Below are 16,621 nucleotides of genomic sequence, written 5' to 3' on the forward strand. Positions count from 1 at the left end.
TTGAGAATCTTTTTACGCATGTATGCACCACTGCGGTCTCTTCTCCTGTGTTGTACCTACTCATGTTGTTTTGTTTCTTCTTGTTGATTTATATGTATCAAAGGTTACATAAAAGTTTTAAAACAGTATGTTTAACAGGCATGCCGTGTGAAGTCTAACAACAGGACATACACCCAAGGACCCTCCACCCAGCCCGAGACTAGACCACTTCCAATATTATTATGATGTTACTGATTTGCAGGGTGTTTGCTGTTGGACAGTCTGATTATCCCCTTGCTCGTTAGTAATTGCCTTGGTCCTTAGGCAGCATAGCTTGTGCCTGTTCTTTAGCTTCCTTTACAGACAGAACTAATATTAATGTAAAAAATGTTCCAGCATTCTGTTTTCTCATTAGCTTGGCATGTTTGTGTGTTTTCACACTTACGGACACGTTCGTCAGTTTCTTGACTCCCCTTTCCTTCTTTCGTCTCAGATATTCCTCCCAAGCTCACTTCTCTTTCTCCTCAAGTTATTTTTTAGAAGTTTTTCAAGGGCAGTTCTGATTTTTTTTTTTACTAACATATAATGTATTATTAGCCCTAGAGATACAGGTCTGTGAATCGCCAGGTTTACACACTTCACAGCACTCACCATAGCACATACCCTCCCCAGTGTCCATAATCCCACCACCCTCTTCCTACCCACCTCCCCCCGGGCAACCCTCAGTTTGTTTTGTGAGATTAAGAGTCTCTTATGGTTTGTCTCCCTCCCAATCCCATCTTGTTTCATTTATTCTTTTTTTCTGTCCCCCCAAGCCCCCCATGTTGCATCTCCACTTCCTCATATCAGGGAGATCATATGATAGTTGTCTTTCGCCGCTTGACTTATTTCCTTCAGCATAATACCATCTAGTTCCATCCATGTCGTCACAAATGGCAAGATTTAATTTCTTTTGATGGCTGCATAGTATTCCATTGTGTATGTATGTGTGTGTGTGTGTATATATATATATATATATATATATATATATATATATATATATATATACACCCCATCTTTATCCATTCATCTGTTGTTGGACATCTAGGTTCTTTCCATAGTTTGCCTATTGTGGACATTGCTGCTATAAACATTCGGGTGCACGTGCCCCTTCGGATCACTACGTTTGTATCTTTAGGGTAAATACCCAATAGTGCAATTGCTGGGTCACAGGGTAGTCTATTTTCAACTTTTTGAGGAACCTCCATGCTGTTTGCCAGAGTGGCTGCACCAGCTTGCATTCCCACCAACAGTGTAGGAGGGTTCCCCTTTCTCCGCATCCTCGCCATCATCTGTCATTTCCTGACTTGTTAATTTTAGCCATTCTGACTGCTGTGAGGTGGTATCTCATGGTGGTTTTGATTTATATTTCCCTGATGCCGAGTGATGTGGAGCACTTTTTCACATGTCTGTTGGCCATCTGGATGTCTTCTTTGCAGAAATGTCCGTTCATTTCCTCTGCCCATTTCTTGACTGGATTATTTGTTCTTTGGGTGTTAAGTTTGATAAGTTCTTTATAGATTTTGGATACTAGCCCTTTATCTGATATGTTGTTTGCAAATATCTTCTCCCATCTCTCAGTTGTCTTGGTTTTGTTAACTGTTTCCTTTGCTGTGCAAAAGCTTTTGATCTTGATGAAGTCCCAATAGTTCATTTTTGAAGGGCAGATTTGTTAATAGTGATCTCCGTTTTCACCTCAAAATGTCTTTGATTCCATGCTCATTCTTGAAAGATTATTTGGCTAAGTGCAGAAATATAAATGGCAGATTATTTTCTCTGCCATTCCACGGTCTTCTGCCTTCCTCGACCACTGTTGAGAAGTTTTGCCCGTTTAGCTTTCCCCCCTCTGGAGTGATGTGTCTCATCTCTGGCTGTTTTCCAGGTTTTTTCCCTCTCTCCTTGATGTATTGCTATTTTGCTATTGTGGGGCTAGATGCGAATTCCTTTTTTATTTATCCAGTTTGGGTTATATTGATTTTTGTCTGTGGACCCTTATCTTTGGTCAGTTTTGGAAATCATTCTTGCCCATGTCCTCCCTCCTGTACTGCATCTCCTCTGTTCTCATCCGTGCTCCCCCACTCTCCCCCATCCAGGACTGATTGGACTTTGTGGGCCTTGCCTTTCCATCTTCCCTGTCTCTTATTCATCTTCTTGTCTCTCTGTGTGGTGGGTTGCATCTTTTCTTAAGCTTTCTCTTCCAATATTCTAGCTTTTTCATTAGCTTTATGAAGATTCTGATTGTTTTGTGACCTGTGATTACCAGCGAATATTGGCTTACTCTTAATCTGAAAACACACACACACACACAAAGGGCGTGTGTACAAATTGATGATACTTTCCTTCAGAGAGGATTTATATTTGCTACTCTAGGGAAGCACAGGATTATACCAGGTTGGGGCCATTCTCATCTCCATTTAATCTAGAAATCTCAGATTTGGCTCTACCCACCCAGTCCCAACTACCAGTTCCATTTCCTCCAAAAGCAACTCTGCCTTTTGAGTAGTCTTAACCACTCTTTGCTCTCTTCTTAGGTTCTCTTTCTCACACACACACACCTTCATATGCTAGTTTCCATTAATTGCTGCAACTCCAACAATGCAACAGAAAATATGTTTTATGAACAGTCTAGTCATAGGGACACCTGGGTGGCTCAGTTCGTTGAGTACTGACTCTTGATCTCAGTTCAGGTCTTGATCTCAGGGTCATGAGTTCAAGCCCTGCATTGTGCTCCACACTGAGCGTGGAGCCTACCTTAAAAAAAAAAAAAAAATCTAGTAATTCCCCTACAAGGGCACCTTGCAGAGGGTGTGGTCTGCAATAGAGCCCAGAGTAGAAATACCTGTGGGAGATTTCTTTACTGGCCGTCTTTATGACCTCTTGCTGGCTCCTCTTTCCTCTCCCCTCTTCCTGCTCTCCTTTTTCTTCTTCCCAGATCTCCTCTGTACCCTCCTAATTTCTAGACTTCTCTGCACCCCTCTGTGAAGTCTTCACTCCTGTGCAGAGCAACTCAGCTCCCCTCGGCCTCCATGTGCGCCGCTGCGCCTACCTCTGCAGGCGGGTACCGATCTGGCGCTGGCTGTCACAGCATCTGGCAGTCGTAGTTGTACACAGCACTTTTCCCTCCACTCTGTAATCTGCATTCACTGAGTGCATACAGGCTGCCTGCCCGGGTCCTGGCACTGTCGGGAGCTCTGCAGAGGGGTTATTTTCAGTATGAGTTCATGTCATTAGTCATGTGTTATCCTTTGAGGTATGTTGTGTAGGAGAAGCACCATGTTAAAAGCTGACATTAAGGGACGCCTGGGTGGCTCAGTTGGTTGGACGACTGCCTTCGGCTCAGGTCATGACCCTGGAGTCCCGGGATCGAGTCCCACATCGGGCTCCCAGCTCCGCGGAGAGTCTGCTTCTTGCTCTGACCTTCTCCTCGCTCATGCTCTCTCATTGCCTCTCTCTCAGATAAATAAATAAAATCTTAAAAAAAAAAAAAAGTTGACATTAAGCAATGTGTAATATGCTCAGAAGCATTAGAATTATCAGTGTGTTTAAAGAAATATGGAGAAGAGTGGGCTGAGTAATTGAGTTTGTTCATGAGTTTTATTTTTTTTTAATATTTTATTTATTTATTTGACACAGAGAGAGAGACAGGGAGAGAGGGAACACAAGCAGGGGTAGTGGGGGAGGGAGAAACAGGCTTCCCGCTGAGCAGGGAGCCCGATGCGGGGCTTGATCCCAGGGCCCTGGGATCATAACCTGAGCCAAAGACAGACGCTTAATGACTGAGCCACCCAGGCACCCCAAGTTTTATTTTTTTAAAGATTGATTTATTTATATATTTGAGAGAAGACACAAGCACGGGGAGGGGCAGAGGTAGAAGGAGGAGCAGACTCCCCACTGAGCAGGGAGCCAGACACCGGGCTGGATCCCAGGACCCCGAGATCATGACCTGAGCCAAAGCCAGATGCTTAACTGACTGAGCCACCCAGCTGGTCTGTTATTTCCCTTTCTGAGAGTGAATCATCCATAATATAGTTTCAAGTTCGTAGTTAGCCTTTTACACCCATATTTCTTCAGAAACAGAAACTAGAATGAATAATTTGTCTGTTTTCAGTGTACCTGAACACACTTCAGAAAAATACCTTTTCTTTTATAAATCATGTCAGTCTTACTCAGATAACTCTAATTGGGGAAAATCTTCTTATACATCTTTAACAGAAAGCATAAATGGAGATCTAATTTCATTTAGTGGGTAAAAACTTATTTTGTGCCTCTTTTGTGCCAGGCACCGGTCTAGGCTCTGGGGATAAGTCGGAAACAAAACAAAGCCAAGTTCCTTACACTGGAGCTTTCTTCTTAGTAGGGAGACAGACACTTGGCCATGGACACAGAAAATGCTACAAAGTGCTGATCGGTGCTAAGCAGAGTAGATGGAGGGAGGGTGCTCTGTGTGCATGGGTATGTGTTGGGGGTTGCTGTCAGGGAAAGCCTCACCGACCTGGGTGAGGTGAGGAGTAAACCATGTGAGAGCAAACATGGCTCTGGAGTGGAGTGTATTTGCAATATTTAAAGATAAACCTTATTTATCATTAGACTAAATCTGTTCTTTTTTTTTTTTTTAAGATCTTATTTATTTGAGAGAGGGAATGAGAACATGAGCAGGGGGAGGGCCAGAGGGAGAGGGAGAAGCAGACTCCCCACTGAGCAGGGGGCCCCACGGGAATCAGTCTCGGGACTCGGGACTCATGACCTGAGCCAAAGGCAGATGCTTAACTGACTGAGCCACCCAGGCACCCCTAGACTACACCTGTTCTTGTCAATACTTCTATTTTTCAGGTATCCGAGATGTTTCTAAGTGGAGTGAGAAAACAAGAAAACCTCTCGAAACCTTATATGGCTATGACTACTTTGCCAAAACCTGTGAGAAGTGGGTGGATGGCATAAATCAATTCAAACATCTCCCAGATGGTAGGTTATGTGAACTGCTTAGTGTCCCTTTGCTTGCGTTCCTCCCCTGGTGTTCCAGAATTCCCTGGCGATGAGTGCACTCAGCCACTGTCTTTCACGCTGATGTGCAAACAGAGGATGCCAGCGATCGTGCGCCATACACGCTCTCGTGTAGTAAATCTGCCTTAGCGATGCTGTATGTACACACCTATTCCGTGTATCAGGGTTCACGGTGGGAAGTCTTAAATAGCAGACTGTTCCTTTCTCCTTCTGATCCTTTGTGTGTGATGACAGACATTCTCCAGAAGCCTCAAATAGCATTTGTTTCTTTCTAATTCTGGAGTGGGTCATCAGAAAACAAACATGCTGTCATGTGTACTACATTTTTTTTTCACATTTAGACCCATTACCCTGCTGTATCCTCTGTTCCCAGGACAAAAAAGAAGGGCCTTTGTGTCATGACCTTCAGCCCCAGCAGAATTAGCCTGAGGAAGAACGTTCAGTTTATTCCCCACCTTCAGAACTCGGTTATGTGACTGTAACTCCCTGTCTTCAGCTGAAAAATTAAAATGATTTCCAGTAGCAGGAAGAACTGACATCATTTAAGAGAAATTCTGAAGTAAAGTGTTTTTCAGTAGCTGTTTTTCAGGAGTTTTACAGTACTTATCTCTCACTCTTCTATTTTAACTGCTGAAAGAAAAGAGGTGGGGGAACTAAGATCAAATCTGGGAGCACATTGGTGACAAAATGGCGACTGCTGAAGGACCAGTTTGATCTATTAGGTAATCATTTCCAGAGTGAGTCACCTATCAAAACTTTCACAATGAAAAGGACATTTGGAAATGTTACTTTTCTGGTTCAAGTTCAAAACAGCAAATATATCCTGTTCCAGGGCAGTACCCAACCGTGGAAATAGGCCTTTGAAAAATGTGTCTCCCTCAGCTCTTAAAACAAAAAAATGCCATAAAAAATGTCTAAGACAGTCCTCCACTAAAGAAGGCAAATTTTTGAAATGTAAACTTTTATGCTTTCCTGACTGGGGAGCGGAAGGGGTAGGAAGACTCAAGGGTAGAAGCAGAATTAAATCAGCAGCTCAAAAATATGTCCTATGTTTGTTAAAATTTAAAGCGTCTCTTCTGCAAAAGAGCCTGTCAAGAGTATGAGAAGACAAGCCACAGACTGGGAGAAAATATTGGCAAAAGGCGTATCTTATGAAACACTGTTATCCAAATGTACGACAGACTCTTAAAACTGAACAGTGAGAAAAGAACCTCATTAAAAGATGAACCAAATAACAAGATCCCAGTACTCACCTGTTAGAATGTCCAAAACGGAAGTTTCAAGGATGTGAAGACACTCTGTGATCCCATAGTGATGGCTACATGTCACTACGCACTTGGCCAAACCCAAGAATGTGCAACCACCAGGAGTGAACCCCAACATAAACTCCAAACTCTGGGGGACAATGACGTGTCCATGCAGGTTCATCAGTTATAAAAATGTCCCACTCAGGTGGGAGGTGTTGATAGTGGGGAAGGCTGTGCATGTGGGGAATTGGGGGACAGGGGAGATCCCTGAACCCTCCACTCAATTATGCTGTAAACCTGAATTTTTTTAAAAATCAAATACAGTGTTTTAAAAAAAAAGAAAGAGGGGAAATATGTCAAAACATAGAGGAGCTAGTGGTATATAAATGATCTTGCAGCAAGTCTGTGAATGAACTATTTCTCTCCCCTCCACACATTAATTTGATAGGATCCCTTTTTTCATAATTGTTTGAAATTATTCTTGGAACATTCTTGGGTGCTCGGTTTAGCGTAGGGGTTAAGGAGTCAGACAGGCCTGGGTGTGAGGTCTGCCTCACCGCTTGGTTGCTGTCAGAGGGACAGGCAGACTCCTCAGCTTCTCCAAGCTGCCGTTCCCTGTCTGTGAACCAAAGAAGCTAATAACTACCCCGTAAGGTGCTGTGAGGACCAAATGGGTTTCTGCACATTCAGCTGTGGTGCCCTACCAAGTACAAGGTCAGCTCTCGATGAAAGGTTATTAGGACCCTCATTATAAAAGTACTGGGCCTGCCAATAGTTGTACAGACCCGGTGAGCTAAAGCAGGGAAGGCTGTGTTTCATGAGCATCAAAGCACGTGAACAATGTCTGACCCATAGTGCTCAGCGATGACTGCTCTCTCCGTCTTCTGAGCATGCGGTTAGCAGGTGTGTGTCATCCCAGGGACAGAAGAGGGCAGCTTCTGAGTCCTAGAGAAGTGTTTCTTGGGCCAACCCATCATCTCATTCAGCAGGCAGTGCCCCCTACCCTGGCCACTGAGGGGGGAGGGACAGGCCAGGTGCCTGGGCAGCACCCCAGTGAGCTGGCTCCCAGCTTTCTCAGGGCCCCAGTGACTCCCGAGAGGAGGCAGAGGAGGAAGGAGCTCCCTCTATGGATTACCTGCCCGCTGCCCAAAACTGTAGATAAGACATCTCTTTTTGGCCTCTCGGCCACTGCAGAGAACTAGAACTATCCCTTCTTTGACCAGGGAGGAGGCTGAGACTCATCCCTGAGGAACCACCAAGATTTCCCATCCAGGAAACAGCAGGACGGACCGGAGCCGGGTTGTTCCTCATCAGCCTTAGAAATGTTGTTACAAATGGGGGGGGGGGTATCGTCCCCAGAGTTGGTCAATCAGGAACGTCATGGAGGCAGGAGGAATGAAGAGAAGCCCATTTGCCGTGTATAAATTATACCTTCCCAGGAGGTACAGAAGCTCTGAGGGCTGGCTGGAGCCCCAAGGACCACTTAGGGCATTATTTCCAGGGAAAACTTTTTTTTTTTTTAAGATTTTATTTATTTATTTAACAGACAGAGATCACAAGCAGGCAGAGAGGCAGGCAGAGAGAGAGGAAAGGAAACAGGCTCCCTGCTGAGTAGAGAGCCCGATGCGGGGCTCGATCCCAGAACCCTGAGATCATGACCTGAGCCAAAGGCAGAGGCTTTAACCCACTGAGCCACCCAGGTGCCCCTCAAGGGAAAGCTTTTCAGATGCCAAGCATCTGCCTTCCTTTTGCAAACTGGGGACTGCTCTCCATAATATAAAGAGTTGTAGGATTTTTGTTTGTTTATTTTCCTGTTCTGCATGCATTATGCATATAATCAGTCAAAACTGCTTGTTTACTGGTAGAGCTTTCCAAGGGGAAAAAAAGAAAGAAACCCAGCAGAGAACCAGAAAAGGAGGCCCACAGATTGTGAGAGCTAGAAGACCCCTCAGACCCTGTCTAATGCAGACCACCTCTTTTAGGGACGGGGCACCAAGGTCCAGAGGGAGGCAGGATGAGCCCCAGCTCTCTGCTGCTCCTCTGACTCCCCTCGAGGGATGGTCACAGGGAAGCAGAGTCTCAGTGCTGTTTGTCTTGCAGGGAATATCTGTGGGCACTTGCTGCCGCTGGTTCAGTGCCCCACCTTGATCGTGCACGGGGAGAAGGATCCGCTGGTCCCACGGTTCCACGCTGACTTCATACACAAGCATGTGAGAGGGTCGCAGTAAGTGTGGTCCCTGCCCCAGAGCTCTGCCTGGAACCTGAGGATGTGCATGCATGGAGGGAGCTGTGGAAGGATTCAAGGAAACCTTTGGGGAGGGGATTTTTCTTTTTAAGATTTTATTTATTCGTGAGAGACAGAATGAGCAAGCACAGAAGCTGGGGGAGCAGCAGGAGGGAGAAGCAGGCTCCCCGCTGAGCAAGGAGCCTGATATGGTGCTGGATCCCAAGACCCTGCAAGGAGGACCTCAGCCAAAGGCAGACGCTTAACCAACTGAGCCACACAGGTGCCCCCAGGTTGGGGGTTTTTAAGGTTCCCCCCTTCCCAATTTGCCAAAATCAGTAAATAATACTGTTCCGTTTAGGGTTCCAGGAAAACACGGGCACAAGGAGCCAGGATCCGTGGGTAACCGGAAACAAAAGGAAAGGATTTCTTAGATGAACATCTTACAGTTTCCAGGAAGATAAATGTGCTAATAGGTACTAAGTTCTGTAACACTGCAGACAGTTTAGATTTCTAGCTATCAGTGTTAACTAAAACAGTTTTATATAATTTGGGGATTTTCAGATGGGTTTATCATTATAAAAGTACTATCTACCGAGGAAAGAAAATGTGTAAAATGGAAAGAAGAAAACAAATTGCCTGCTGCTTGCCACCCATTTAAATAATTCTGCTATTAGCATTTTTAAAAGATTTTATTTATTTGTTTATTTGAGAGAGAGCACACAAGCGAGGGGCAGGGGGCAGAAAGAGGAGCAGACTTCCTGCTTACCAGGGAGCCTGGGATCAGAACCTGAGCAAAAGTCAGACCCTTAACCAGCTGAGCCACCCAGGTGCCCCCTGCTATTAGCAATTTTAATGTGGTTCTACTTTCTAGTATTTTTTAAGCATAAATATAATTCTATTTTGTATTCAACTGTGAATCCTGCTTTTTTCCACTTAAAAATATGTTGTAAACGTCTCGTGTTGTTTCATCCTTAAATATGTACACATCAGATGGGAAGCCTGTATTCAGAATCACAAAACACCAACATATACCAAGCCATGTTGGTGGCTCACTCGATTAGATGGTGGATACATGTTACTTGCTCTTTGCGTTCTTGTTTCTGCCAACCAGCCTTGGACACTGAAGAAGCTTATTATACATGTCAGCAAAATTTCTGTTCTTCAGTCCCGTGCATTTTTGTGTGGAAAAGAAATTTGTATTTTAAATACTTTGGCAGATGCAGGACCAGCTTTTGCTGGTACTTTTATAGAGATGAAAATTTAACGTTGAATAAATTTGGTATTTCCTTTCCACGCAGTGGATGCATACCCTGAAGGAGAAAGTGAAGTGTGACCGGGGGATAGTGACCTGCTTTTCTCTTTTTTTTTTTTTTTTTTAAACCAAACATGCCAGAGGATCAACACCCAAGTGAACCTTGACCCCTTCAGAAACTATGTATCAGTTCCGGGGATACTGTCATTATTCTGGCCATCTTTAGAATTCTATGGAATTCTTTTGAAATTGGCTTTATTAATGACTTAAGAAAATCCTCCCTCCCTCCCTTCCTCCTTTTCCCCTTTCCCTCCAAGAGCTGATTTCCGATGCCTACCTTGGGCCAGCACTGCCTATCCCTGTCCTGAGACCTCACACAATCCGGTAGGGAAACCAGACTCAGAAAACAGTTCCACTACTGTTTTGTTTTGTTTTTTAAATTCCAATGTAGTTAACATACAGTGTTATATTAGTTCTGGGTATACAGTGTAGTGACTCAACAATTATATATGTTACTCAGGGCTGATCATGATTAAGTGTCCCCTTCATCCCCATCACCTGTTTCGCCCATCCCCCGAACCTCCCCTCTGCTAACCATCCGTTTTTTCTCTAGAGTTAAGAGTCCGCTTCTTGGTTTGTCTCTTTTTTCCCCTCTTTGCCTGTTTGTTTCTTAAATTCCACATATGAATGAAATACTGTGGTATTTGTCTTTCTCTGACGGACTGCTTTCACTTAGCACTATCCGTGTTACAAATGACAGGATTTCGGGTTTTTTTTTTTTAATGGTTGAGTAATATTCCTCTGTGTACAGTATCTAACTACACTTCACAACAAACTTACAAAAAATATATAGTCCCCATATATAGATGAGAAAATCAAGGTTGAGATAAGTAATCTTCAAGGTTGCATAGCTCGTAAATGACAAATCCTAGATGTTTTTCCCTCCTAATCTAGCACTTTCCCCCCACAGCGCAGCTGCCTCTCATAAACATACTCGTATTTTCATACGATGGTAAGATGCCTGGATTATATACTTGCTGACCTGGTTAATTGTCTTCTAGCTTCAGAAATGACAGGTTTTTGCACACTGATGCTCATGATAAATGCAGTGTGTTCTCTTAGAGAGCCAGATTCAATAAAAGTCAGTCTGCAAGGAAGTTTAATTTAGGAATTCTGTTCCAAACCCATCTCCTAGCAACAGAATACATCAATATGGGAAAAAAATAGCCCCTTCCCGTTCAGATGTTAATTATTTCAGGAGACTATTTTATGGAAGATCATTTTCTTAGAGCAGGATCCTTTGGAACAAATGAGTGGAAGGTAAATTGCTCTTGGCAATGATCGTCTTAAACTGGCTTGCATTTTACACCTGCTGCCTTCCTCTGCTAAAATGGGCCAGAACCCACCTAGAACATGGGTGGTTTATTTCGGACCCCAGAAGAAGGAGGTAGATGCCTTGAACACCAAAGTCCTGAGATTCAGTACCACAAGTCACATGACAATAGGAAAGCAAGGCAGAGCGGCAAGTTTTCAATGACCTGTGTATTTCATTACCTTACCAGGTACATTTATAATTAAACTTAAGGATACGGTCTATCCTTTCAAAGATTCCACCAACAAATAGATAATCACGTACAAGACAAATGCCTTTCTCTCCTGAGAAAGGGGCCAAATGAAGGGTGGGGTTGTTCAGGCCTGCCAAACAGGCCTGTGTTAATTTGTCTCTCTTTTTTTCTCTTTGTGAGGAACTATGGTAGTCTCTTGGACAGGAAGAGGCCTTCACAATCATTCAAGTTCAGTGGTTTTAAAGTTTGCTTTTAGGCAGCTGAGCCCTTCCTCCTAACAAACTCTGATGCAGAAGTCCAAGGCATCACACACAAAATAAGAGCTACTCTGATTAGAGCCGGGGTTGGGGGGTGCGCCCTTGCCCCTCTGATTGCAGCCTCTGTGCCTTCTCTCTTCATCCGGCCCCCCCTCCTAGACTGCAAAGCCCTGACACTGCCCTCCACCTCCTTGGCTAGCTGGCTGCTTCTGGGGCATCACCGTCGAGGCCAGCCCCAGCTCATGTTCAGAGGATTTGCATTGAGCTGAGGCTGGCAACCAGGAGACCCTTTGGGGTTGCAGCAGACAAGCCTCGGGAGGTCCTGGGGCTGAGTCAGCTCAGAAGCCGATGTGACTTCACAGATGGCCAAGCCACATGTGTGTCACTCTGTGTACGGGTCAGCAAGTGCCACTGTAATAAATATCACACGTCGAGTGACTTAAACAGTAGAAATGTATTCCCTCTCTCAGTTATAGAGGCTCTAAGTCTGAGATTGAGGTATCAGCAGGGCTGATTTCTGCTTAGGCTTCTTTCCTTGGCTTATAAATAGTCCTCTTCTTATAAGGACACCAGTGCCATTGGATTAGGTCCCACCCATATGATCTCATTAGTCACCTCTCAAAAGACCTTATATCCAAATAAGGTCACACTCTGGGGTGCTGGGAGTTAGGACTTCAACATATGGATTTGCAGGACATGAAATTCAGTGCATGAGCCTGTGTTTCTGTGGAGGTGCTCAGATCTCAGGCATGGGAGGACCACAGAGACCAGGACCCAGTTCTAGACCCGGCTGCAAATGACCAGCACCATGCCTGGAACCCCTGTCCACAGCCCTCCCCTCCCCTCCCCTCCACCCCTCCCCCACCACCCCAGCCATTGCCCAGCCAAGTGCACTCATCCCTCCAGTAGCCACTCAGATGTATCCTCCTGCAGTTACTCATCGTTTGGAGACCTCACGGTCCTCTTTAACAGTTGTGAGCATATGAATTTAATTTTCCTCCTATTGAGCATGTCAACACTGGTCCCAGGATGTGGTTTAGTGCATTTCAAAGTGCTTAGTACATTTTGAAAGAAAGAGAACATGAGAGGCACACAGAGGCCACTGACCGGTGACTCAGCCCAGAAAGTGTGGTGCGGTGTCCAGCTTCGTGCTCTGGGGCCCAGGCCAGAAAGCCAGATCAGGTGGGAAAGAATAAGGGGTAAAGTCCAAAGTGCATAAAGAATAAGGCGGGGGCACCTGGGTGGCTCAGTGGGTTAAGCCTCTGCCTTCGGCTCAGGTCATGGTCTCAGGGTTCTGGGATCGAGCCCCACATCGGGCTCTCTGCTCAGCAGGGAGCGTGCTTCCTTCCCCCTCTCTCTCTGTGCCTGCCTCTCTGCCTACTTGTGACCTCTGTCTGTCAAATAAATAAATAAAATCTTTAAAACAAAAAAAATAAGGGGTAAAGTGCAAAGACTTGGTGCCAAGGGTTCAGTGTGAACTAACGGGGAGCAGTGGGAAATGGAGTCTCTCCTGGAGAGCTGGCTTGGTCCGTTGGGATCCTGAGTGGGGTTCGCAGTGGAGTTAAGAGCACGGGCAGGGACTCTGACAGCCCCGGGTTTGAGTCCGGGTGCTGTCCCTAAGTGTGCCTTCAGCAGTGTGCACGTTTTTCTGTACTTCTGTTTCCTTGTGTGTAAGATGGGAATGATACCTACCATTTCAGAATATTTTGTAGATTTAGTAAAAGCTCAATACACGGTAGCTGCCACTTCCGTATCTGGAACGCTGGGGCGGGTGCAGGTGATCCCGGGTCCCAGGAGGCAGCTGGGCTGTTGCCTGATGGGAGGTCAGTAGCAAGCTGCTCTCTGACCCGACTTCCAGACCGTTGTCAGGATAGGTGTATGGGGGTATTAGTGTTCTCCAGAGAAACAGAACCAATAGAATATACACGACAGACATATATGCACACAGGGGTTGATTTGTTTTACGGAATAAGGCATTGGCTCATGCAGTTATGGAGTCTGAGCAGTCCGAGATCTTCAGTGGGCCAGCTGCAACATGAGCAAGCTGGGGTCCCAAGAGAGCCGATGGTGCGGTTCCAGCGTGACCGAAGGCCTGAGAACTGGGGAGAGCCAGTGTTTCCGTGTGACTTTTTCTCTATCCCTCCCCATCCCTTCGTCCTCCCAGTACTGCTTCTAGTTCCTCGTCCCTAGCTGCTTGCTGCTATGGTTGAAGGGACAGACACCAAACAGGATTAGCCTTGTCCTTACAAAGCTGAGTCCTGAGTACTTTAGAGAGAGTGGCCTTCCTGGACAAATCTTACCCAGGACATTTGTAAAGCCTCTCGATAATCTTCCGCTTGGAGTGGATTATTTCAGCCAAACGTAAATAAATTATGATCCCAAGTCAGAGCGTTTCATTCATCCAGAATGAAAACCATTGTGAGGATTTTTGCATATTGTAAAGTGTAACTCAAATAGAATAACCAAATAATAAAAAACAGTTATCGTTCACCGTGTGCCCAGAGATCCCATACTTTGTGCTTTTTGTGCATTTTATCACTTTGTCTGGAATAATCCTGTGGGGTTAGAAGCTGTTTCTTGTCCCCCCTTTTCCAGATGAGAAAGTATAACTCAGGGAGATGAAATAACTTGCCAGCCTGAATCCCACATTGTTCAGACTGGACATGTCCTGACCCCGTACAGCCCATGCCTTTAACCCTGTGGTACCACCTCCAATTACATTCAGCTATGACTCCGAGCTCTCAGTCCAGTTGAAAGGCTCCAGCATGGCCCCTGCCATCCCACAGGTTTGGCAAGGCTTGCTTCTCCATATGCAAGTTAAAAGCATCAATCTGGCAGACCAGGACAGCCCAGAGGTGTCCCCCTCCTAGATATGCCATTGCCAGAAAAGCAGCCACTGAGACGGTTTGGTTTCTTTCTAATGCTTGAGACATTGGTTGCATTTGAGAGAAGAAACTTCTCAGAAGTCTACTTCCCTTTCCCAAACATCTGCTGGGCTCTCAGGCCGAGGTGGAGAGCCTGCTGGAGAGGACACAGCCTGGGAAGCTATGCTCTACACGCCCTTTTTACCAGCTTGAGGGGAATTGTGGCCTACCCACTATTATCCTTTCCTTAGATGGGCTTTCTGAAAGGAGCAGAGAATTAAGAATATTTATTTAATTATGTGTGTGTTTGTTTGTTTATTTATTTAGAGTGGGACATGTGGGGGAGGGGCAGAGGGAAAAAGGAGAATGAAAATTCCAAGCAGGCTCCATGCCCAGCGTGGAGCCCTACGCAGGGCTCTATCTCAACAACCCTGAAATCATGAGCTGAGCCAAAGTTAAGCGTCGGATGCTTAACCGACTGAGCCACCCAGGTGCCCCGAGAATGAAGAATTAAAAAGGGATGCTGTTAGCAACCAGGTCTGGATAGGCTTGGAAGGAATGTCTAAAAGTGACCAGGCCTCCCTGTCAGTGACGTGGCTGTCCAGTTGTCACCGTGGAAGAGATCAAGGTACAAAGGACCCACAGCCCACTTTGGTTTGCAACTAAAACAAAAATGCTCGCAGACTGGACTAGCAGCTTGGTGGGTTCAGATACCACTAGAGTTTTATCACATGGAAAATGAAGGGAAAAAATATTATGGCACGTTACTTAGGGGCTGCTCCTGTCTGTAGCTCCCACAGCTTAATTTGAAAGCCGTTGAGGGTTAGACTGAGGAAGGAAAGGTTGTATGGTGCAGTCAGTGTGTTTGTCCTTGGCCACCTCATCTGTAAGGGGCATCCTAGGAGGACACCTCCCAAGCCCAGGTAAAGTCACCATCAAATTTACTCTGTAAGGTCAGACACAGTTTAGCTCCTCAGAAGATCTAGAATCAAATCTCTTCTTCTGAAGGTGCCAAATGCAGGCAGGAGCCTGCCCCCAGGAAATAGGAATTTGTATTTGCCCCCGTGGAGGCCCCTACATTTCCAGTTGCACCATGTGTCTGATGGTGGGGGACTTGCTACTACTTTTCCTGGAAAATGCGATTGTTTGAAAGCCACCCTCCATGGAGCATGTGATTAGTTCCTTTTGTTATTTGGGTGAGAACCTACCTCAGCAGTACATCGCTACATTGCCCTGACAGCTTGTCCGGGGGACTGTTCCCAAAGAGGAACGCATGACAGGTTTTAAGTATAGTGAATCCTGTGTCAGACCTAAAGAATGAGGATATGCTGAGGACCTTGGAATGACCCCCAAAACATATCAAGGAGAAGAGGAATTTTCTTTATAGCCCCATCCATCCATCCATCCATCCATCTACTATCCACTGCAGTTCTAAATGTAGATGCCTGAAAATGGGCCTCCCATATTTTTAATGGGGGGACCTAGTTTTTATTTCCCTAAGACCTAGAGATTACCATAGCAATAGTGCAGATACACTGAGGCTAAAAAGAAGAGATGCACAGCTGGTATCTCTCCTTCCTTGTTGGGAATCTGAGCAAACTGTAGAAATGGGGTGGGATAACCAGCTTGGCTACCCACAGAGAGGATGTCCAGCTTTGGCAGGTCAGGGTCCCTCTGCTTCAAAGTTCAGCTTAGCACACATTAGAGGATACAGTTTAGCCTAAACATGTCCTTCTGTGAGCTCTCAGTATCCTTGGCAGTTGCTTATTTTCTGCCTTCTAAAAATGGAGGCCCTGAGCATCCCTACCAGCCCTGCTCCTTATGTAGGGCAACTGGGATCCTGTCTTTTTGGTTGGTGTGGCTGATCCTTTTTTTTCCTAAACAACATTAAAATTGAATTTGGAATGTTCCAGCTGTTATTAATGGCATTATTAGCTTTTCCAAGGGCTTCAGAAAATGCCAGTAATATATCCTCCTTTCAAGTAGATAATCATGTGTCTAGGTACTCCTACCCTACACCCCACGTGGTTGAGTTACAGGGGGCCCAACATTGTCCAAGGACAGCTCGATTCCCCCAGCTCCTTAACCCTACAAATCCTCCGTGAAGTTCTTAGAGCTCTCAACCCCCAGTTGTTGAAAGGTCAGAGAACTCGGCAGTATAGTAACTGGCATTTGCACCAATAGGATCCG

At 45.4% G+C, this 16,621-nt stretch overlaps 1 protein-coding gene across 1 annotated transcript in view; it reads left to right on the top strand.

Annotated features, from left to right (window-relative positions):
- The window catches only part of BPHL (biphenyl hydrolase like), a 36,665-nt gene that overhangs the window by 18,647 nt on the left and 1,397 nt on the right, over nucleotides 1-16,621 (top strand). Inside the window, exons 5-6 of the mRNA XM_080806992.1 lie at nucleotides 4,849-4,980; nucleotides 8,367-8,490. Coding sequence (XP_080663118.1) covers nucleotides 4,849-4,980; nucleotides 8,367-8,490 — 256 coding nt within the window. The remainder of the gene's footprint in view (nucleotides 1-4,848; nucleotides 4,981-8,366; nucleotides 8,491-16,621) is intronic.

This window comes from Martes martes, assembly GCF_963455335.1.
Source record: "Martes martes genome assembly, chromosome: 6".
NCBI lineage: Eukaryota > Metazoa > Chordata > Mammalia > Carnivora > Mustelidae > Martes > Martes martes.